The sequence below is a fragment of the Bos indicus x Bos taurus genome, chromosome 25, assembly GCF_003369695.1.
Source record: "Bos indicus x Bos taurus breed Angus x Brahman F1 hybrid chromosome 25, Bos_hybrid_MaternalHap_v2.0, whole genome shotgun sequence".
Lineage (NCBI taxonomy): Eukaryota > Metazoa > Chordata > Mammalia > Artiodactyla > Bovidae > Bos > Bos indicus x Bos taurus.
In genome coordinates, this window is record NC_040100.1 from 31,414,500 (window position 1) to 31,439,383 (window position 24,884).

The 24,884-nt window shown below is 48.4% G+C and overlaps 1 protein-coding gene across 2 annotated transcripts in view; it reads right to left on the bottom strand.

Moving 5' to 3' along the window:
* Positions 1-24,884, bottom strand: part of SNX29 (sorting nexin 29) — a 600,629-nt gene that overhangs the window by 177,511 nt on the left and 398,234 nt on the right. For both annotated transcript variants that reach the window (XM_027527872.1, XM_027527873.1), the window contains 2 exons: positions 20,516-20,571; positions 16,227-16,308 (listed from right to left, as the gene is read on the bottom strand). In XM_027527872.1, the coding sequence (XP_027383673.1) occupies positions 16,227-16,308; positions 20,516-20,571 (138 nt within the window). The remainder of the gene's footprint in view (positions 1-16,226; positions 16,309-20,515; positions 20,572-24,884) is intronic.

Here is a 24,884-nt window from a genome sequence, read left to right on the forward strand (position 1 = left end):
TCAACCATTCTCATCCGCCCCCTCCCCCACCACCACCACCACCACCATCCTCGCCTTCAACCTCATCAGTCGTTCTCATCAACCACCTTCCTCCTCATCTGTATTTCATGTCTCTCTCCTTTCTTAGGGCTTCCCTGGTGGCTCAGCTGGTAAAAAATCCACCTGCAATGTGGGAGACCTGGGTTTGATCCCTGGGTTGGGAAGATCCCCTGGAGAAGGGAAAGGCTACCCACCCCAAGTATTCTGGCCTGGAGAATTCCATGGACTGTATTGTCCATGGGGTTGCAAAGAGTCGGACTCAACTGAGCAACTTTCACTTTCTCCTTTCTTAGAGAAACTCTGTTAAGAAAGAGGCAGCATTTTTCTCTTAAAGAATACAGAACTGGAAGGTCATCTGGACCTAGGTTTGAAGGTCATGCCTGCTACCCACCAGCTGTGTCCCCTCGAGCAGGTTACCAAACCTCTCTGACCTCAGTTTACCCATCTGTAAACAAACAGGAAAATACTTTCCCTCACAGGCTGGTGGCAAGGAATCGGAATCATGTAATGAAAGGCTCAATATTAGGTGTTTACTGTTAACAGTGGCCTGTGGATCTCTTTCCCACGTGCTTTTTTCAGGTACAAATGGACAGGGTCGGGGCAGACTTGGTAACACGACTCCGTTATTTACTTCCACAGTCAGCACGAAGCCACCGCTGCAAAATGCACCTTGCCTTCCTTTCCTTCCCAGGAGCTGAAGTGCTTGAGCCTCTTTTCCCTCTAAGTCTTTGGGACCACAGCAGACCAGCAGCCCTAGAGGTGAGATTCCTCCTCTCCCCTTCCTCCACCCCATAGGACGGTCATCTCAACGTCCTTCGGGACTCCCTGAGACCCCAAATCAGCATGCTTGCTCCTTTCTCACACTCTCCTCTCTGCGGCTCCTGAAAAAAAAAGCAGCCTCCACGTGGCCGCCAACTTGAGCTGCCTCCTCCGGCTCCAGACAGAGCAGTCTGGCAGAATCTCACTCAGTGGGGAAGTCTGGCACGGAGCTGGGATTCACAGTCTCTCTGGATGCGCCTGCCGGCGGCACAAAGAGATAACCTTTAAAGGTTGGACTCAAACTACTTTTCAGTATCTGAAGGGATAGAAGAAAAGATCCAAAACTTTCAGCGACAGCCCCTCTTCTCCCCCCAGCCGCTCCCCCAAACCCAAGCTGACTTTATTAGGAGACAAAGGCTTCGCCAAGCCCAGACAAGGGAGGAGGAAAAAACCCAAAACACAACAGCCTTAATGGTTCAAGTTCATCAGTTCAGATGAATGCGTACTAAGCTGATGCAAGTGAAAGTGAAAGTTGCCCAGTCGAGTCCGACTCTTTGCGACCCCATGGACTATATACAGTCCATGGAATTCTCCAGGCCAGAATACTGGACTGGGTGCCTTTCCCTTCTCCAGGAGATCTTCCCATCCCAGGGATCGAACCCAGGTCTCCCGCATTGCAGGTGGATTCTTCACCAGCTGAGCCACAGAATACTGCAGTGGTGATGCAAAAGCCCTCCTCATGCCAGGACAGTTCAAGTTCTAAAGATCATAAGAGAACTCACCCAAGCTAGGAGAAGCATCGACTCCCCATGCCCAGGGTTGCTGTTTCAAACACAGGAGTGAAAAAGCAGGAAACACATTCCTGCACCACAGGCCTTGGGAAAGCATTCATCACATAAACATGAATCATGACAGCTGACATCTGAACAGCTGCCTAATGATTGATCAACTGTTTCTACATCTGTCTCCCTTCTACATCCTGCTCCCTTGCGTGAGCATTGGGCCGGAGTGGCATCTTCCAATGAGGAAACCACAGCTTAGCATCACGCAGTTGGAGGCTCCAGACAATGGTCTGGGTCTTCTGGTCACAGGAAAACCTCACAGTCAAGAAGGAGGGGAAGACACTTGTGCCCAAAGACTCCAACAACTGGAATGGAAGTGGAGGTAGCCTGGGTTCCAGACTCCCTGCTGCAGAGGAAGCTATTTCTAGGACTAGGGGCCCCTGTGCACTTGTGAGTGCAAACGTGTGGGTGTCAAGACCCACAGCGTACACATCTTCCAATCCACAATGACCCCGTGAACGAAGCAGCAGCCCTACTTAAAAGGGGAGAAAGTTGTGACTTGGACAGGATAATAGAGACCCTGTTCTAAACAGTCACCCAACTATGAACCAAGGGGCAGCTCCAGGTTCACACTTGAGGCGACCGCAGAGTCCACGTCTGGACCCCCTCTCAGATGTCCAGGAATTTCAGACTCATCATCTGCTCTCCTCTCCATGGCCGCTCTGTGTAGGTGGGTGGCCAGGCAGGCAGATAGACAGACAGACATAAAGACAAACAGACCCAGCTGGTTGCAGTGCCCTGAGTCCCACTGCCCTCTGCCCCAGCCACACCAGCCTTCTAGTTCCTCTTGGGAACCGAGCCCTCTCACACCTCCAGGGCTTTGTATGCATTGTTCCTTCTGCCTAGAATATTCCTCTTCTAGTTATTAGCGAGCTCTACATCATCTTTCAGGAATGAGCAGGTATCCTCAGAGGATCTCTTTCTTGCCCCCAATTACTTGGGCCCCTTCCTGTAATCTCTGGAGCCCTGTGTAGTATTCCATCACAGCACGTACACAAATTGTAACTACTGATTCATTTGTAAATATTTTCACATTACTAGGTTTAAAGTCTCCTCTCTGTTAAGACTGCAAGCTCCATTGGGGTGGGGGATCACATCTATAATCTGCACTGATGTATCCCTAGGACCCAATACAGTGCCTGATTCACATGAGGGGCTCCTTGAATCCTCACTGTCTGACCCTCTCAAGCCCCTCCTATTGATCTTGAACTCTCACCCCCAGCAATCAAGGTGCTAGGACTGGGACCTTGAGTGTGTAAAGGGGATCATGGGAAAGTCTAGGGATTCCAGCTGAAGGTTTGAGCTACACTTGACCACCAAGGTCTAGAGAAACAAAACTGCTACTACAAAACATCTACCTTTGCTTTATTGACTACGCCAAAGCCTTTGACTGTGTGGATCACAACAAACTGTGGAACATTCTTCAAGAGATGGGAATACCAGACCACCTGACCTGCCTCCTGAGAAATCTGGATGCAGGTAAAGAAGCAACAGTTAGAACTGGACATGGAACAACACACTGGTTCCAAATCAGGAAAAGAGTAGGTCAGGGCTGCATACTGTCATCCTGCTTATTTAACTTATATACAGAGTACATCATGCAAAATGCCAGGCTGGAAGAAGCACAAGCTGGAATCAAGATTGCTGGGAGAAATATCAATAACCTCAGATATGCAGATGACACCACCCTTATGGCAGAAAGTGAAGAAGAACTAAAGAGCCTCTTGATGAAAGTGAAAAGAGGAGAGTGGAAAAAGTTGGCTTAAAACTCAACATTCAGAAAACTAAGATCATGGCATTTGGTCTTATCCCTTCATGGCAAATAGATGGGGAAACCATGGAAACAGTGAGAGACTTCATTTTCTTGGGCTCCAAAATCACTGCAGATGGTGACTGCAGCCATGAAATTAAAAGGTGCTTGCTCCTTGAAAGAAAAGCTAGAACCAACCTAGACACCATATTAAAAAGCAGAGACATTACTTTGCCAACAAAAGTCTCTCTAGTCAAAGTTGTGGTTTTTCCAGTGGTCATGTATGGATGTGAGTATTGGACTATAAAGAAAGCTGAGCACCGAAGAATTGATACTTTTGAACTGTGGTGTTGGAGAGGACTCTTGAGAGTCCCTTGGACTGCAAGGAGATCCAACCAGTCCATTCTGAAGGAGATCAGCCCTGGGATTTCTTTGGAAGGAATGATGCTGAAGCTGAAACTCCAGTACTTTGGCCACCTCATGCGAAGAGCTGACTCATTGGAAAAGACTCTGATGCTGGGAGGGATTGGGGGCAGGAGGAGAAGCAGACGACAGAGGATGAGATGGCTGGATGGCATCACCGACTCAATGGACATGAGTTTGAGCCAAGCTCTGGGAGTTGGTGATGGACAGGGAAGCCTGGCATGCTGCAGTCCATGGGGTCGCAAAGAGCTGGACACGACTGAGTGACTAAACTGAACTACTACACCACAAGACTGAATAATACCTGGGCGGATAAAACTTTTGGAACCAAGGTTGGGCCAATTAACCAGTGAAGAGGAAAGTTGCCTGAATAATGAAAAACTGAGGCAGGGTTGACCTTGAATGACAAGGGGAATGATCCAGGAGGGACTGATTGTTTAGGGAGAAGTTTTATAAGAAATGCAAAATAAGAACCCAGGGCCTATCAGGATATACTACAATTGAAGAACTGGAGTCAAGAGTATGAAGTCAAGATGTCAGATGGCAGGCCTCCCACTAGAAAGATTCATTTGTAGGTTCATGTATTGGTTTATTCATCCATCCATCCATCCATCATGCAATGTTCCAGTCACTGGGGACACTGCAGTGAACAGAACTGACACTCAGTTGTGCTTTGTGGAGCTGACCTCCTGGGTCTGCAGCAGGTCACAGCCTGCATACAGTGGCACCTGTTGGTCTGGGTCTAGACCTCAGGGGCTGGGTCCAGGTTAGGGATACTAATATGGTAGCCATGGCCACGCTGACTGCATGAGAACCATGGCATCAACCTGAGTGGTTTCTGCTGAATCACCATGACATGGGATGAGAGGCTGGGGTACCCTCAATGCTCTAATCCTCACCCCGCCCCCCACCCAGGTGAGGGGCAAGTCCTCAGTCTATACTCTTAACTCTGCCAGTTGCAAAGTGCCCAGAGGGAAGGAACTCCATCTAAGACATGAAGGCTGGCGGTCAGTCAGCATGCGTGTGTTAATCGCTCAGTCGTATCCCATGGACTCTGGCCCGCCAGGCTCTTCTGTCCATGTGATTCTCAGGCAAGAATACTGGAGTGGGCTGCCATTCCCTTCCCCAGGTCAGTCAGCGTATTGGCAGCTGTTTGCACTCACATCCTCAAGACGGACAGATGGGTACCTGTGTGCCCACTTCTCATGCTGGGGCAGCAAAACCAGCAATGACAGAGAGCAGCTAAAGGGCCTTTTCCCATACAGACCAGCAGGACCTGACAGCTAAGCTCTCACAAACTTAAAAGCATGGAAAGTGGCCTCAGAGGTCAACTGGTCCCTCCTGCATGGGACAAGGGTCAAGTGTGGCTGGGGGATAAAGATCAGCATTTGGTAGAACCACCCTGCCTCGAAGGGCTCTTCATTGTTCCGTCTTATTCATAGTAAGTAAGTAGTCAGTTACCAAGACTGTATCTCTGTCACTTACAAGGACATCCTTAGCACCAAGCCTGATGCAAGCCAGCTGGATAGACAAACAGACACAAAGAAGAATACAGGGTCAGCCCAAAACTGTTTCTCTCTCACTTCCACTCATTGGTCTCCATTCAGTCCTCTGGAGACAGATGTGAGTCCAGGTAAAAACCTGGGACTTGGGATGGGGAGGCCAACAGCGGATCTTTCGTTTGACCTTGGACAAGTTATTTCCTAACCATTCTGAACATGTCTTTCTCCACCCCCAAAATGGAAAGAAAGTCTACAGGATCTCAGGACTGTTGCAACAATGAAATGAAATAAACATAAGCACTTCATCAGGTAAACCAGGAGCCTGATTCCCAAGATTCGGAGATCAGGAAAAAAAAGAACAAAAATAACTCTCAGAATAAAGTTAAAAGATAAGCAAGAGACCAGGAAAAAGAATTACCATCCAGAGGACTCGCATGAATTGACCAAAAAAGTGATGAGCAATTTCACAGAAAAATGGGGGAAGGATACAAACAGGTAATTCACAAAAAGAAAAGAAAAAGGAAAAAAAAAGGCAAATTAAAGCACAGACAACCGCAAACTCACAAATAATTAGGAAAATGCAAGTTCCAACATCACGTAAACATTTTTTTTTCCTCTATCAGATTGGTACAATTTTAAAGACTGATGATCCCCAAGGTTGGCAAGGACATGGGGACAAAACATTCCTTTATTTTGTTGGTGTGATTGACAACTGGTTCAGCCTTTTAGGAGAGCAATTTGGCTGGGCCTTTTTTTTTCTTTTAAGTATATACTTTTCAACTCAGCAAAGCCACTTCTAGTCATTTATCCTAGGGAATTACTTACAATGTGTACGAAGAGGTCTACACCATACAAGGACAATTCCGGCAGTTTGGTTTGCAATGGTGGGGAAATAAAACAATCGGAATGTCCATCAGGAGAACAGTTACATAAACAATGCTTCCTTCATACTGGAAAATAACTCTGCGGAAGCTTAAAAAGAGTGAGGAGAAGAGAGGTCTATTTACTGCGAGAGGAGAGCACGTATCTTATATTCCATTTTTTCCCAAGAAGAACAATAAACGCCTGATAAAAACCACAGTAGGATTTAATGGCACCACGCAAAGCAGAGGTTCTCCGTCCCAGGGGATGTTGGCCATGTCTGGGGACATCTTGTGTCATCACAGGTGGGGAGAGGGGACAGTGACACTAGGCAGAGGCCAGGGTGCAGCTCGGTGTCCTGCATGCACAGGTGAGGCCCCACCCCAAGGAGCTGTGGTTGTTCAGTCGCTCAGTCATGTTCGACTCTTTTGCAACCCCACGGACTGTAGCCTGCCAGGTTCCTCTGTCCATGGGATTTTCAGGAAAGAACACTGGAGTGGGTTGCCATTTCCTTCTCCAGGGGATCTTCCCAACCCAGGCATTGAACCCAGGTCTGCTGCATTAGCAGGCTGCTTCTTCACCACTGAGCTACCACGGAAGCCTACAACAAGGAATTATCTGGCCCCAAATGTCAACTGTGCTACAGCTGAGAAACTCTGGTGCAGAGATACTTAACTGTCACCAAACTGGCTCCTGAGTCAACCTCAGGCTATGAGCAGCCTGTAGCCTTTGAGGGCCACGTGCTCTTTGGGCCAGTCTGACCCCATCCCCCCAGTAAGAGCACACTCATTTTGGGAGGAAGCACCCACTCCCACTGGCCTGCAGTTTTATGAGGAGGTATGCAAGCATGGCGCCCAGGCGGACACAGAGACTGGCAGACAAGGGGCACGGCTGCCATCATCAAGAGGCTCAGATCTAGGACCCTTGTCAGAACTGGGGAGGGGAGAACAGAGGCCTTTCCTATGGGGGCAGCTGAGCTGAGGGGACACAAGCCTGAAGCTGCCCACTGACCTCCTGCCACCACAGCCTGGCTGTGAACGGAGCCAGCAAAGAGAGCAAGACGACCCTCCCCAAAGAGTGGAGGTGGAGCCCTCAAGCCCGTGAGTTCCTGGAATTCAAGCCATGCCCGTCCTTGGTCTTTTCTATTAGGCAGTCAATGAATGTCCTTCGTTTCTGACGCTGGATCGAGCTGGATTTCTATCTCCTATAAGGAAGAGAGTGCTGGGGCAGATCAGGAATTAATGTCCTGTTTAGAAGAATCAGGTGGTCAGTTGGTGGTTTAGTCGCTAAGTCGTGTCCAACTTTTGTGACCCAATGGACTGTAGCCACCCTGGGCTCCTCTGTCCATGGGATTTTCCAGGCAAGATTACTGGAGTGGGGTGCCATTTCCTTCTCCAGGGGATCTTCCCAACCCAGAGATCGAACCCAGGTCTCTTAGATTGCAGGCAGATTCTTAACCACCCGAGCCACCCACGTTGTCCCAGTTTGAGGATCCCTGGCCTGGATGTGAAGGGGGTTCGCGTGCCAGGATCGGGCTGGGTCCTGCCACAGAGGTGGCTGTGTTGGACACCCTGTTATCCCATTCTCTGAGACTATTCAGATTCACCCTCCACTTCGAGCCCTTGTACCAAGACATGGCTCCCCATGGAAATCTGTCCACAAGGGACCAAGCACAGGGACCAGCAAACAAAAGCATCCAGGGGAACCAGGGCTTCTCAACTGTGACACTGCTCATACCCTGCGTTAGATCATAGTCGTGGGGGCTGTCCTGTGTGTTACAGGGTGTTGAGCCGCATCCCAAGCACCCAACCCTCTCCATCGTCTAGCACAAGACAAGTGTAGGCAGGTTTACAGTGATAGCTCCTGGTGATGGGAAGAAGAGACGTCTGAGCTGACTCTGAGTCGGAGATCCTCAAGCCTTGGGACCACAATTGTTCTCAGGCATATGGAGAAAACCACAGAAACACAGCAGGGCAGAAACTAGTGCAGAGGGCCAAACCACGCCCAGAAATCCAAGACCACAGTGAGATAAAGCAGGTACTCTTCCCCCTTCTTACCCATTCCACTTGGAAAACAACTTTCTGGCCAAAAAAAAAAAATTCTCACTGTCAACAGGAACACTCTGTGATTTGTATGGTGAAGGAGGATGCTTTCTTGCTTGTTTGGGTTAATTTAGGGGGCACCGGTATATGATTTTACAGATATTGATGAAAAGCAGTAAAGTTCATAAGAATAAAAATAGCACCAACCAATTAGCTCTGTACCATATTAACTCTGCAATAGAACAATAATTGGTCATTAAAAAGATTAGGTGAGTATTACGAGGAGTGACTAGGTAATTGTGCCAGGAAACACCATTTTCCCAGCAGCAGGGATCCTCCAATTTCCAACAACATGCCACTGGCAGGCAGCTTGGGGCTGTCGCATTTGCATGCAATTAGGACTTCCAGGAGAAAAAGTGCCCCCGCTCCACTTTAACCTGATTCTTTCATTTTGCCTTTCTCCAAAGCTCAGAGAAGAAAGTCTGCAGCCAAATGGAGAGAACGGGGAATACCAAGAAGCCGTCCAGTGACTGAAGATGGAAAACATTCGCTGATCTGTGGTTTGCAGAACTTTTCTTCCCAGGGCAGAAGAAAGCTGAGCTGCTTTCTTCTCTGAGGCAAGAACTAAGAATGGGCAAGAACTAAGAAAGGGCTGTCTGCCTGCGGGGTCCTGGTTTCTGCTCCCGAGCAGTTCAAGGCTGGGGAGACTTTTTGCCCAGGCTGGGACCCCACTCTCTCTTCTCAGGAGACCAACAGAAGTGATGCAAAGGAGTCTCTCATAAAACGACAAACTTCAGACTTCTGAAAAGCAACAGCCAGACAGGAAAGTGGCTTTGTCCAGATTTCTGTTTTCACCAGAACTCTCCCTTCAGACCAGGGAACAGAAAAGGAGCAGCTGGCTGGGACTGGGGAACCAGAAAAAGGGAATTACTGCAGCAAAACAGATTCATATCTTAGCCAAGTTTTTCTTTCTTCCGTTCTGTTTCTCTAATGGTGAGGCTGAAGATGGGCTAAGGCAAACATGCTGAAGAAGGCCCATTCAGCAGTGTTCAGGGCACTACAGGTAAAGGGAAGGACTTCCATACCTCTCCTTCCTTTTTTATGTAATAATTTCCACACTGCCTCACTTGGAAAAAAAGGAATCTAGCTCCTTGCAGCCTCTAAGGAGGCTGAGGTGGAGTCCATGATCAAGTAGATGCTAAATAAAGGCTCTTCCAATCACGCAGACGAGCCCAGAGACATTCAACAGGGGGAATTCCTTCTGTGTTTACCTTCAGGTCTAATTGTTGATCACAAGTCAAGCAGTTCTTAGATCACTAAGGGCAGCGTTTGCAGGGTAGCTGTGTGCCAGGCACTGTGCTAACCGCTTTATCTGTCATCCTCTGTTGTCACTTTGTAAAGTGAGTGGATGGATGCCCGTCCCTCCCACCGGTATCTCTCTCTGCAGCCCTTCTATCGCGAGATTGTTATATTTAGCTGGTAGCGTCTGTCCCCTCTAGATTGTGAAGGTGGGAGGGTAAATGCAATGTCAAGCCTTGCTCTGCAGCATTTAACACGTGCCTGGCATCTAGTTGACCCTCCATCCACAGCTTTGGGATAAAGGAATTATGCTACAAAAGGAAAAATCATAAAGTTCCGCCTGTTTGAGAAGATAAAAGCAGTAACGGAGAATAATAGTGACTTGAGTGTCCAAGGGGAGGAGAACAGGCCTTTTTGGTTTGGCTTTTTGTTTTCCACCTGTATCAGGCTTTCCCAGAAACCTTGAGCATCCCAGGAACAGCAGGAGGTGAATGTGCTATAATCCCCAGAGGTGCCTGCCTCTGTGGTGTAGAAAGTTCTCCGGGAAGGAGAGAGCAAAAACAGAGGCCATGGCTCCCACAGCTTCGCTTATCATGCGGCACAGACACCAACCTGGCTGGAAGGAAACTCAGAAATCAAACGACCCACTGCCAGGCTCCCAGCAGTGTGGGGGGAGGGACCTAATGTAAACCCCTTTGTCCTGTGTCCCCCACCCCTGGAACGTAACCCACGAGGGCAGAGGCTTCTGATCAGCCCATGTTACTGTGGCTGCCATGCCCATTTCTGTGCTGGGCTCCAACATCTCATCTTTCTCTGCTTAATGAATTCCTCCCTCTCTGCACAGCTACTGACTCAGAAAGTATAAAGATGGAACCGCGGCTAAAAGCAAACTTGAAGGCCTGAGGGGTAAACCATCTTAGCACAGAGATGAAAAGGGCTGAAGCACCCAAAGACCGAGGTACAAAAGCATCGCCATCCTCCTATGCAGCCCACCAGACCCTGTGATCTTTTATTAATACAAAAAAATCACGGATCTTCACTGTACGGCATATATAAATATGCTCTGCCAGGATAAACCTTGAAAACTCCTGCCTTTGCTGCATGATATCCTTCAGGGGGTGGGGGAACCCCAAAACTGAATGAGTCTTCCTGGGACACCATCTTTACTCCAAGTCAAGAGAGCCCCGCTGTGGTCCCCAGGAAAGGGGGCTTATTCTAGAACAAAAACGCTGGTGAAACAAAGCAATTGTCATTACAAAGGAAATCTGGGCAAGTGGAATACGGTACCGTAGCCAGTGCTTCTGGTGGTGAAATTCAAAGGCTGAAATGAACGCCATGGAGAGGACTGATTTCAGCTGTATTTATGCTACTGGTGCTTTTCAAAGGGAAAGAGCTAAGGATTCAGAGAATAAGTGGATTGATGTATTAGTTCATGCCAATTCGGTGGCTGTAATGTTGGCTTAAGGAAAAAAAAAATAGGTGGATTGTTTTAAGGTCTAACATGCCTTTGTAAATACTACGGTAGGATATTAAGACAGAGGACCGCAAATTTGTTTGGAAGTTGGGGTATTTGGGGAATAAGAGCAAACGCTTGCAAAAGTATAAACTAGGAACTAATTGATAAATGACAGATGTAACCATGTCACGTGGAAGGGACAGAAAGTCAAACCCCACCAGCACAACTGTGTGTTAACACACACACAGAAACTAACCAAGACCAGTTAGTAAATAGGGCTTCGTTTTGTTTTTCCATTCTGTTTGTTGCTGTTTAATCATTTTGTCTCTGGCACGTGTCTGCAGGCAGCCAAGCATTGTAACAGGGGCCAGAAGTAAGAAATCTTCATAGAAGAAAAACTTAAGTTGGGAAAGTTCTGGACATCAATTTTACTTTTGTCCTGAAACCTGGCCAAAGGCTGCCACTTCTTTCTTTTATGCCAGAGCACACCCTCAGCGCCCACCTCGGGACATGGGAACACAGCATGGAAACTGCAGTGTTCAGAGACACAAATCCTTTCAAATAACTTGCATTCAGTCCTATCAAGGGACTACAGTGCTTCTGGCCAGAAACCTGTGTGCAAAAACACACCCAGACCCCTTCTACAAACAAGCGGTGAGAGCCGGGGAACTACGAGCAGCTGGAGAACCAGTTTAGCTCCTCCTCTGTGGTCAGAAGTATCCCAGTTCCCAAGCGTCCAGGCAGGCTTGGGGACCCTGCTGCTGCTCAAACAAGAGCAGTCACGGCCAATAGGCACCCACTTCAACAATTTTCCAAAGCAAACCCACCACAGGCCCCTCTCGGCTTTGCAGGACTCTAATGTGTGTTCTGCAGGGAGCTTGGAGTAGCGGCACAGGGCATCCCTGGCTTAGTCGTAGGGGGTCCTTGGTCCACGGTCTCAGGGATGCAGGTGGCTATCCACACAGGCAAGTTCCTGGTCAAGCTGGGTCCTTCCGAGGCAACTGGCCAATCTGCTCCCTGGATTGCTAAAGCTGGACTCCACCCACATTTATAGAATCTGTGCAAACTGGTACCTTGTCCGGAAATGCTTTGGGGTCTAAACATCATGGGTATTTTTTTTTTTATTATTTTTTATAATTACTATTGGCTGCACCATGTGGCATGTGGAACTTCCCCAACCAGGGATCGAACTTGTGCCCCCTGCAGCAGAAGCACAGAGTCTTAACCACCGGACCACTAGGGAATATCTGGAAATCATGTTTCTGACTGAGCTGCTTCTCTGTGTCCTGTTTCCCCATATATAAAATGGGGAGAATAAGCACTTGCTACCCCACAGGGTTGCTGTGAGGACTGAATGAGCTGCTTTATGTAACACATAGGCCAGTGAGAGGTGGCATTTCCCAAGTGTTATTCATTCACGTGTCACCGTCCTAAACTTCTTGCTGTTTTCACTATCATACATCTAGTATTTTTCTTTAAACTGAATCATTTTCTTTCTCAAGTTTATTTTAAAAGGAAACTGCACATCACCATGCTAAATGGAAAAACAGAATCCCATGCAGGCAGCACTAGTGGTAAAGAACATACCTGCCCAGGCAGGAGATGTAAGAGATGCAGGTTTGATCCCTGGATCAGGAAGATCCCCTGGAGGAGGGCATGGCAACCCACTCCAGTGTTCTTGCCTGGGAAATCCCATGGACAGAGGAGCCTGGCTACAGTCCATAGGGTCACAGAGAGTCAAACACAACTAAAGTCAGACATGACTGAAGCAACTTAGCAAGCATGCCAGCCATAAGTAGAAGGCAGGCATAAAGTTGTATTATTTTTATAATACCTACAATAAAAGAAAACAATGTAGCTCAGTGAGATCGAGTCTGCTGCCTGTCGGAGGTGTTAATCCTGGGTCTTCCTCAGTCTCTGCTAAGAGGCTAGACTAGAGTGCGTTCAAGGCCCCGTGGCCACAGGGAGACTTCTTCTACATCATTGCCAGTGATTGAGGAGCTATAAGACCAGTGGTCGTCGCCCTGCAGAACCTGTCACGGGATGCCCGATTTCTGTCACTCCAAAACTTCACTAAGCACAGATAGGACGACACAGAAGACCACCTAGCTTCCTGCCACTCCAGGAGAGACTGATCTAAATGGTCCCCATCCGGCACTTCCTGTGATGATGGGAATGTTCTGTGTCTACGTTGTCCAATGTGGCAGCCACCAGCCTCACGTGGCTATGAAGCACCTGAAGCGCGGATGGCGCGTCTGAGGGACTCAAGTTAAATTTCAATTAAGTCAAATTTAAATGGCCACATGAGGCTAGTGGCTGTTGGACTGGACAGCGCAGATCTGCTGGAAAAGCTACACATGCTGTTCCTTTCGTCTGGGCTCTTCAAATGGACTCAAGGTCCTTTTTATGGTTATGCACTTAGCTTCCTTGGAGGGAGATCTTAAGTAAACCTGAGAGTGATCTGCCACAGGGATGCAACAGGGCATCGTCTGCCATGTCCTCTATTATCGTTTAGTCTAAAGTCCCATAGCGACATTTCTTTTAGAGCTCTTTGAGGAACTGACATATCTTCTTCCAGTTAGTGATGGACTTACCCAAAATAGCTACATTTCCATTTTCACACTGGCTGCCAGGAAGCACAAAGGGAAACTTTCAAACTAATGAGAGCAACCATGTAGGCTCTCATTATAAATATATATATATATATATATATATATGTATATCTATATGTGTGATTTCCAGTGTTCCCTTAATGAAAGTGCTCTTAGTTTACATTTACTCTGATTTTGATATTGTATTTCTTCTATTTTATCACTCCTTTCTGAGTTTCTCTAGAAATTATCTGAAATCCTTTGTGGAATTATATAAAATGTATTTTTAAGCTAGTAAAAATAAAGTCCAATGGTACCACTATTTTAAATGAGTCACCCTCTCTCCAATTATCATTATCGTTTAAAAAACAACAAAGTCAAAGCAAAGCACACTGTAACAAAGCCTTTCTCAAAAGCTTCCAGCCACATGCTCAGAGTCTGTTCTTGAGGCACTGACCGGAAGCACTGTTTGCTAAAAGGAGAGAGACAGTTGCCTTCCAGAAATGCTGCTCCATACTACTCCAAGACCAGAGGGGATTTTCAGAGAGCCCGCAGCATGGGATGGAGCTGCTCTGGGTGATGCGAGGCCTGCCAGGCCCACGGCTCCATGTGATCTGGGCCTCGTCCTCTGCACAATGGGCTGGATCATATCCAGGAAAGCTTTGGAAACTCTGGTCAAGCACAGGGCAAGTGCAGCTCGAACGCCGCCGTGACCAGTGTGGGAACAATCTCCCGGGCAACGGCATATGTGCTGTGTCCGTCTCGTTCGTAACAGACTTCTGGTCACTGAAAACGGCCCTGTGACTTGCCGGGGTGAGGTGGGGGAGGAGTCAGGAACGAAAGGTCAAGGAAACCTCTCCAGGGAGCTCGCATTCTAATTTTGCTCTAAAATAAAGCTGTCTGCTTCCCTCTCTTCCTCCTCCAGGCAACACCCCCAGCTTTCTGATGATCGCAAGGCAGAAGTTACAGGACATTCAAATAAGAGGGTGTCTTCTTGGTTTGGTTTGGGATAAAAAAGGAGAAGAGGACATTCAGAAATCTGTCATCTCCAATTCTCTTTTCAAGCCAGAGCTGAGAACATCGTGAACACAAAGATTCCCTAATATTTACTAAAGTGCTATCGTCGCCCGGCCAAACAAGCAAAGTAACGTGACGTTCTAGTGCAAACTTCCTTGCCAAACTCTAGCTCATCTGTCCAGAAGATTTCAGGTGAGCGGCGTGTAGCATGCTCAGGCCCATCCCTACAGAACCCACGCCCACTGCCAGACCTGCCATCAGTGACCAAAGGCAGCGGCCAAGTCAGAAGATGAGAGACGAATCTCAAGTGCCTATTAGGCACCACGTATTCCTCGTCCCGACAAAAGCTTTCCAAAGTGAGCATTATTATGATTTCCATTTTACAGATAAGGAAACTGATCTTTACCTAAGCCATAAAAGTGAGACCAGGGCCCCTATTCCCAAGTTCAGCATCCTTTCAGCCCTACCCCAGTCTCCTGGAGACATGCCTTCATAGCTGAGAAAACTTCAACGGTCAATTCCCCACTAAGAAAAATGACAAAACAAAACAAAACCAAGGTTTTTCACAGAGCTCGTGGGAATAAGAACAAAACCTAATGAAAGCTGTTGTGACACAGGATGACAGTGGAGCCAGAAGCAGTGAAGAGTCAAAGCTGAAAACCAAACAGCCCCAGCACAAAACACCAATGGCTGGAGTTCAGTTCAGAAGAGAAAGAAGAAAGAAAGTGGGTAAGTAGGCAGGGCTGGAAAAGACATCAGAAAATCAGAGAAAAGATGGAAAACCAGGGTCCCAATTGTTGGGGCAAAATCAGCTCTAAAGCAAAGGTTCCCCTTGTCCCAGACACTCAATCCCCAACCGGGTGTAGGCTGGCCGGCTCCACCCCAGGAGGCAAATTGAACATCACCTGACAACTGTCTGTTGCCCCTTCTCTTCACCGAGTGGCCTGGTTTTCATCTGCGGTGTTGCCTTGCCCCTCCCTCAGTAGCCCCTTCTCTTCACCGAGTGGCCTGGTTTTCATCTGCGGTGTTGCCTTGCCCCTCCCTCAGTAGCAAGGTCAGATGAGGTTAACTCCAACCCCCTTGCCAGTGGAGGTGAGGGGGCACATGATTTGAACCTGGCCCATCACAGAAGTCCATCACTCCACCCCTGGGTTCAGGGATGTGCCTGGGATCCAAGACAGACCCTTGAGAGATGCCCAGACTGGCTGAGAGTCTGATGCTTCTGGGAGCCGCCTGGTCCACCTACAGAGAGAACTAGCCTGAAAAGGATGCCCTGGCAAAGGAAACAGGAGGAAATAGTGGCAGCTTCCTGACCACGGGTCCAGCCGAGCCTGAGGCCAGACCCATGCCTGGACTCTTCAGTTGTAACACAAGCCATCAACGCCCTGCTTTTCTGCTCAAGCAGCCTGAGCTGAGTGGTCACAGCCACACTAGGACCCCCGGCCAGCATGAGGAAGCACCCCCAGCCTGATGGAAGGACCGCTGCCTCGGGGAGGTTGGGCAGGTAGATGCTGGTGTTAGAACGCTGTGGCTTCTCTGTACGGCACTCCACATTCCACCACCAAGATGTAAAAGCTCCAGAGAGTAACAAGCAAGTGTGGGCTCCACCCTGGCAGTGGCGTCTAACTGAAAACCAGGTAATTACCTGATACACGTGGAAGGCATTGGCAGCTTTGCCCCGGAGAAACACTGACGGGATCCAGACGTTGATCAGAGCTCGGTTTGATCTAAACAGAAGAAAGATCGAAACTGGTCATTTCAATTTACTAAAAAAGGGAGGAAGCTATTAATTTTCTCCTCTAAGAGGCACACCATGTATGTCAGCATGTATTACGCTCGACAGTAGACTAAAAGAGCAGTTCACGGTTTCATTACTTGGTCGCCCAAGATTATTTTTAAGGGCCTTAGTTTAAAATGCTTGTGTGCGGGTGTGTGTAAAATTTGTAGATGCCGTTCACATTCTGGCTGAGAGACAGCTGCCCTTCAGGTCCTACTACCTGAGTGACGGTGGCCTGTAATTTATCTGAACCTCATTTTGCTCATCTGAAGAGGGGGCTGATCACGGGAAGACTCCACGAGCCTAGCGGGGGTCAAGAGCACTAATGCTCACAGGGTGTCTAGAGTGTTCGGAGGATTCGTGCAGTGTCCTCACAGTGCCCACTTTAAACCTTGACCCGCATTTTAAGGGGGGGGCAGTGCTTCTCTGGTGGCTCAGTCTATAAAGAATCTGCCTGCTAATGCAGGAGACCCAGGTTCAATCCCTGGGTCAGGAAGATCTCCTGGAGGAGGAAATGGTAACCCATTCCAGTATTCTTGTCTAGAAAATTCCATGAACAGAGGAGCCCTATGGGCTACAGTCCATGGGGTCGCAAGAGTTGGACACAACTTAGCGACTAAACCAGCATCATCACCTCATTTTAAGATCAGACTCCATGAAAACAACGCTCATGGTCATGCAAGCAATGGCTGTTTGGGGTGGGGGAAGGGAATTTCAGAAAGTCAGGCACCAATAACCACTCTTGCAGCTTTTCCAAAAACACTGTGTGGCTTGAATAGAGCAAGTTTTATTTTTATTTCCATTACTCTAAGAGGTGGGTCAAAGAGGATCTTGCTGCAATTTATAAGAGTGTTCTGCCTGTATTTTCCCCTAAGAGTTGTATTGTTTGTTTGTTTGTTTGTTTTTAATTTTACTTATTACTTATTTTTGGCTCTGTTGGGTCTTCACTGTTGCATGGGCTTCTCCTGTAGCAGGGGCTCTTCTCTAGTCGCAGTGTGCAAGCTTCTCACTGGAGTAGCTTCTTTAGCTGCAGGGCATGGGCTCTAGGGTGCTCGGGCTTCAGTAGTTGCAGCTCTTGGGCTCCAGGGCACAGGCTCGATGGCTCAGTAGCTGTGGTGCATGGGCTTAGTTGTTCCTTGGGATGTGGGCTCTTTCCAGACCAGGAAATTGAACCCATATCTCCTGAATTGGCAGGCGAATTCTTTACCTCTGAGCCATCAGGGAAGCCCACCTCTAAGAGTTTTAAATGTCTGGCCTTATATTTGTGGAACTTCTCTGGTGGCTCAGAGGTTAAAGCGTCTGGCCCCAATGCGGGAGACCCGGGTTCGATCCCTGGGTCGGGAAGATCCCCTGGAGAAGGAAATGGTAACCCACTCAAGTATTCTTGCCTGGAGAATCCCATGGATGGAGAAGCCTGGTGGGCTACAGTCCATGGGGTTGCAAAGAGGTCGCAAAGGCCTTATATTTAGGCCTTTAATCCCTTTTGAGTTTATTTTTGTTTATGATGTTAGGGAGTGTTCTCATTTCCTTCTTCCACATGCACCTGGCCCAGGTTTTCCCAGCACTCCTTATTGAAGAGGCTGTCTTTTCTCCACTGCATATTCTTGCCTCCTCTGTCAAAGATAAGGTATCCACAGGTGCGTGGGTTTGTCCCTGGGCTTTCTATGCTGTTCTGTTGATCAATTTTTCTGCCTTTGTCCCAGTACCACACTCTCTTGATGACTGTAGCTTTGTGGTATGGTCTGAAGTCAGGGTTGAATAAAGCCAGATTTAAATTCAAACGCAGAATCATTTACTGCACATGTACCATGGACGGACCCACGCTTTCACCCAGATCATCTCTGTTGATCCTCACAGGTTACTCGAGAGAACCTCAAGGGTTCTTTCGGTAGCATGACAGTTGTGCCTTACTGGATGACTTTAACCACACTCTTGAGTCGTGGGTGCACACGCCCACCATCACCACTCTTCCACAGCTGGATCAACATGCAGAGCTGATAAGCTGTCACTGAAACTTCCAGATCACTCCTAACAGCTCTCCTAACAGTATTGTGCATTTCTGGAAGGGCTGGGAGGTCCCAGTCCTTGCTTCCATTCAGAGCCGTTCTAGGGATAAACACTTTTTCTCAAGCTCTCCTTCTCTCTAAAGAGCAGCTCATAAAAATTCACCAGCCTCTTGTGCTTGGAACACGGTTTGATGCGCTGATGATGGAAGATTCCATGACTCAACAGCCTCACAACCTCCAGGGTAAAGAGCATTTCATTTTCACAAAGAAATGATTCTTTCCTGAAACAGCATTTCTTCTAAGCTCTGAGCCAAGTTGCTGATCCCCTTCATGGGGCAAAACAAGGCCTATTGATCACCTCCCGGGGGATCTGAGTACAACCTGCAATTCTGGTCCACTGAATTGACTTGGGTATCTACAACACCTCTCCTGGAAAGACCCCCAAAACTGTGCTAGTGACCAGTGTTCCCCCTTCATTTCTTTCGGCCGGGGGAAGGGTGCAGAAGTGTAACTAATACTCCCATTTTCATTAACCTCCCAGGATGGGTGAGGTCTGGACAACCTCACAGGAGATCACACAGGCTGGTTAGGTGTGTTCCCCTTTCTGTATCACACTGTATTAGAATTGACTGTTTACATGACCATCTCTCTCCTACATTTACAAGTGCGGGTTAAGTGAATACAATCATGATCCTGTGTATGGAAGACCAGATAAGTTGGAGGAATCAAGCCCACCAGGGCAGCTGGTATGAAGAGAGGGTGGGGGGAGACTGGAGATGGAGCCAAGGTCAGCCAGGGCCTTCCCTGCAAGGACAGGCGGGATCTGCAGCTCCACCTCAAGGGAGGGAATGGCACTTCCCTCTGGCTTTAGTGGAGACAAGCACCCTGGGGGTAGGAGGAGGAGAGTGTGGCTGGTCTGTGCTGATTCAACCCCTCCACCAGGACCTAGCAGGGTGCCTCCCACAGTAGGCAGTGATGAATTCCTGCTTCAATGAGTCCCTTCCACCTCATGAGTGGCCCACCTCTGGGATCCCCTATTTGGCTTTCACCTCTCTCCCCAGCTGGTTCCCCCTTGCCCTCCACCAGGCTGCCATTTCATGACCCTCTTTCATGCTATACCCCCCTCCACTCATCCCCCAAAGAGCCAGCGGAGACAAACTTGTCTTTGATTTTCATCCTTCACTATAACTTCCACAACCCCGCGCACCAGCACTCAGGGCCTCTAGATACCCCCTGCCTCTAATCTCTACCTCCGTCTCACAAGGCCAGCTGTGATCTGCATCTTATGAATGAGCAAACTCAGGCCCAGAGAGATTAAGCAGCTCGAGGTCACACAACTAAGGTTTCAACTTGGCCCGGCCTGGCTCTAACAAAGTGCTCTTCCAATGTCCCCCACCCCCACCCCCCCTCCAGAAGCAGAGGGACAGATGACACCATCTCCTGGGGAGCCTAAAGCTTCCTCCACTCAGCACATCTAAATGAGAAGAGGGAGGTTCTGCTTGACCCTGACTCGGGACTCACTCCACTCTCTTCCTCAACCCCACAGGACTATTCAGTCCAAAAACCAAGGCAACTCAATCAGAAAGAGTCAGTCTGAAGATCAACCAAATAGCCTAGGGGTTATCGGCAAAAACACCAGACAGAATTAAACCCAATCAAAAATCAGACCAAGATACTGAACTCTTGTGCTTCCAAAAACCCTGGGGCTGCAAACTCAAAACTGGAACAGGAGACACCCAGACAATGGAACCAGTGAAGTGGGCCGGAGGAGTGGGGACCAAGGCGAGCGGAGGGGCACACGCCCCGTACAGCAGAGGCGGTTGCCGCTCAGCTCCAGCTGATGGTGGCCTTGCCGGGATTTCTTCTTTTAAAGAAAATGGAGAAATTTAAATTTTCATGTGGCATCTTCCAACTCTTAAATGTCAGCCAAAAAGATTAAATTGTTTTTCAACACCCATGGAGGGAGACTAAAAACACATCTAAAGGCCGGACGCAGACTGCAGGCGGACAACTCCCCAGCTCTACAATAACCAAGTCAGCCATGCAGATTTAAACATTTTTTTTTTTTGGTTGTGGTCTCCTGGGATGTGAGCCAAGCAACAAGAGTCCTGTTTCTAAAAGGCTCTTCATGAGCAGGCGCTGTGGACTTACATTTCAAAATCCGACAAACTCTGGTCTTCGGATGTTTGACTCAAATCTCCAGGCACCTGCCATCAGGAGAGAGGAGAGGGGGAGAGAGAAAACACATCATGGTTAACATGGTTTGCATAATCACGGGAAATTCTGCCTCTCAATGGTCCCTTAACATTTCCTGTTCAGAATGAGGGGAAGAAGCAGTTACTGGAAAACAGTAAGAGATTTAGTGGAAGGATGGTTAGAGACGGAGTTACAGTAATAAAAATATGCCACCATGAAAGATCTCAATTACCTTCACAGGAAAAAAAAAAGGTTGTTAATCCCATTGAGATCATTGTGGGTGTGAAAAAGCATGTAGTTTTGGAGCTAGAGAGGCCTAATTAGGAGCTGAGAGGTGAGACATCAAACACGCAATGGCAAAAAATAGTCACCGTGACCAGGACAATGGTCACATACACAGACACACCTGGTGTGCAAACAGAGGCCAATTTCTGTCCCCCAAGATGGCTCCATCCTTTCCCCTGTCATGTGTGGGCAAGTTAAGGCAGCTGAGTATGACCTCCTCCTCTGACTCAGAAGGGCCCCATGAGAACAGGACTGGGTGCAAGACGCTAAATCGCCTGGTGGGATGGTAATTCTCGCAGACAGCTGACAGCCGGCACTGGTAGACGCTCAGTCAGTCATGATGTTATCAGACCCTGGGAGTGAGCTTCCTTTTGTGACAGGATCGTATGTGAACTGGAGGAGACTTCCCCGGTGGTCCTGCGGTTAAGGATCTGCCTGCCAATTCAGGGGACACGTGTCCTGGGGCAACTAAGCCCATGCGCCCCAGTACTGAAGCCCTTGCGCCCGACAGCCTGTGCTCAGCAACAGGAGAAGTCACTGCAAGAAGCAGCACTGCAGCTAGGGAGCCGCCCCCACTCGCCACGACCAGGGAGAGCCCACGTGCAGCGATGAACGCCCAGCATGGCCAAAAAGTGAAAATACATTTTTTTTTTTAAAAAGAAAAGGAATGTGAACTGGACAGAATGTAAGACTGTGGATCAAAACTGAGAGGAATCCAATGGAACAGAGAAGGGGGAGAGGCGATGAGGGAAACGGGCCCTTCCTTTCACACTGTGTGCCGTCAGGGCATTTAGGTTACCTTCGATCATCATTAACTGTGGTGAACAGGGACCTCCCTGGTGGTCCGGTGACTAAGATTCTGTGCTCCCGATGCAGGGTGCCCGAGTTCCATCCCTAGTTGGGGAACTAGATCCCACATGCCGCAACTAAGAATCGGCGGAGCCAAATGAGTAACCTTTTAAGTGATTTTTTTAAATCGTGATGATGATTCTGGGGGTGGGTAATGTCCCCCAGACGAGGCCACACACGTAGGAAGGGGAGACAAATTCAGGTCTGTTGCATTTTCAAGGCTTTTCTACTACCAACCCTTAGCAAACAAGAGGAAAAGCCAGCTCAAAGGTGACGGGAGGAGGAGAGACTTGACAAAGCTCTGCCTGAACAGAGGATGAGAAGATACTAGGAGGCGGTCCCTAAAGAGGCAGCAGGCTCCTCCGGGAGGCAGGAGGAGGGATGGCTGAGCAGCCTGCGCTCTGGGGACCACGTGGCTCCTGACCGAGTCCTGAGCCCCTAACAGCGTGGCCACGAGCAGGCCACCTGACTTCTCTGTGTTGTACTGTCCTTGTCGGTGAAATGGGTGTAACAGTCACAGGCACAGGGTTATTCTGAGCACAAGAGGAGCTGACACGTCTTGTGTGTGTGCAACAGTGCCAGGCAGGTGGGAGGGTCTCCCTGATTGACCTGTATGCTAAAATAGTAATATGACAACATGAGGCTTCCCCTGTGGCTCAGCTGGTAAAGAATCCGCCTGCAATGCGGGAGACCTGGGTTTGTTCCCTGGGTTGGGACGATCCCCTGGAGAAGGGAACAGCTACCCACTCCAGTATTCTGGCCTGGAGAATGCCATGGACTATATATAGTCCATGGGGACGCAAAGAGTCGGACACGACTGAGCGACTTTCACTCACTCACCCACTGAATAACATGACAACTACTGAGAAGGAACAGCAGTGTGCTATCCTTGACACCAGACACTAATCTGCCGACAACCCTAGGGGTGTCTCACCCTCTATTCGGCAGCCCAGAAGGAGGATGGCCAAGCTGAGCCCTTTCCAGGTTCCTGGAGCTAATAAGCAATTCAACTGGGCTCTGGGCAGCAGGCTTTGAGAGAGTCTCTGAAATCCAGCAAAGAGAAACCTGCGTAACCACTTGAGAAAACGTCAGTTTCTTTCTTTCTTTCTTTTTTAATTGAGGATCATCGCTTCACAATGTTGTGCTGCTTTCCACCAACCACCACCACCAATCAGCCGTGTGATAGTCGCTCAGTAGTGTCTCTTTTTGACCCTATGGACTGTAGCCTGCCAGGCTCCTCTGTCCATGGAGATATATACGCATATCCTCTCCCTCTTGGGCCTCCCTTCCCCTGCTCTGCCAATCCCACCCCTCTAGGTCGTCACAGCACCGAGCTGAGCTCCCTGTGTTATCCAGCAGCTTCCCCCAGCTATTTTACACATTGTAGTATATATATGTCAGTGTTACTCTCTCAATTCGTCCCATCCTCTCCTTCCCCTGCTGTGTCTACAAGTCCATTTTCTATGCCTACATCTCTGTTATTGACCTGCACACAGGTTAACCAGTACCATTGTTCTAGATTCCACATACAAGTGTCAATATATGGTACTTGTTTTTCGCTTTCTGACTTATTTCACTCTGTATAACAAGCTCAAGGTTCATCCACCTCAGTTCAACTGAGTCACGTTCGTTCCTTTTTATGGCTGAGAGATATTCCACTACATATATGCATGACAGTTTCTTTATCCATTCGTCTGCTGATGGACATCTAGGTTGCTTCCATGTCTTGGCTATTGTAAACAGTGCTGCAATGAACAAAAGACCAGGGACTCCCTGGGCTGGGAGTTGGGGTGGCCTTGTTGTTAGAGGGACTGTCATTGTCCTCAGGGTATCTACGGTGAGAAGAGATACAATCCCTTGGGGGAAGCCATGAGGTTGTGTGAACCAAGATCCCTAAAACATCTCCGTCCTTTGACCCAGAAATCACACTCCCAGGATTTATCCAGAGGAAACAAAGACGTCAACAAAAATTTACATTGAAGATGATTCCTCTTCCCAGGCTTAGACAAGTAAAACAAAAAAGAATCTAACGGTACAACTATAGAGGAATGATTCAAGAAATTATGACATGTCCATAGGAGATGCCTGGTTTAAGAAAATGACTTATACACATAAATATACACACACACACACTCATGAGGGTACAAGAACAAAAATAATTCTGGGAAAGTATATAAGAAAACAGCAACACTGGTAACAGATTAGGAGTGGGACTGGGGAGAAAAATGACGCTTATTTTTCATTCACTATCTTTCTGTAAGATTAAAAAAAATGATCGAGTGAACTTCTTTAAAAGAATTTAAAGGTGCTTTTGAAGAATGAGATACCATCCATGTGCAGTTATGAAAACATCTAAAAGAGAAACCGTAACAGGAAAGTGCGGAGAAGGAAATGGCAACCCACTCCAGTGTTCTTGCCTGGAGAATCCCAGGGATGGGGGAGCCTGGTGGGCTGCCATCTATGGGGTCGCAGAGAGTCGGACACGACTGAAGAGACTTAGCAGCGACAACAGGAAAGTGAGAGCAGACTACAGACGGTGGGTGTAATACATTACCTTGGGTGCAAAAACGGGGAAGGAAGAATATCAAGTTGTTGCTCTTTATTTTTGCATTAGGAAGGTACAGAAGTGAAGTTCAAGGCACCAACCAAAGGGGCACCAGCCCTGGGGCAGGGCCTGGACAGCGGGGTGGGAGTGAGGCTATTCAGTCACCACACCTTTATACCTACTATTTGAGCTTTGAAAGAATCTAACATCCATTAAAAATGTAAACTAAAATGTATTATCCCACCAAAGAGTGCTCTTGATAAACTTTTAATGGCACAGGAAAAAAGCTCCTGTTCTCCGTTTAACAAAATGCTGCTATGGAATTCCCTGGTGGTCCAGGTGGTTGGGACTTTGCACTTTCCCTGCTAAGTGAGCTTAGGCAAGAACACTGGAGTGGGCAGCCTATCCCTTCTCCAGGGGATCTTCCCAACCCAAGAATCGAACAGGGGTCTCCGGCACTGCAGGCGGATGCTTTACGAACTGAGATACCAGGACTCGGATTTAATTCCTGGTCAGGGAACTAGGGGAGAAGGCAATGGCACCCCACTCGAGTGGGGTGGAAAATCCCGTGGACGGAGGAGCCTGGTGGGCTGCAGTCCATGCTAGGGGTCGGACACGACTGAGCGACTTCCCTTTCACTTTTCA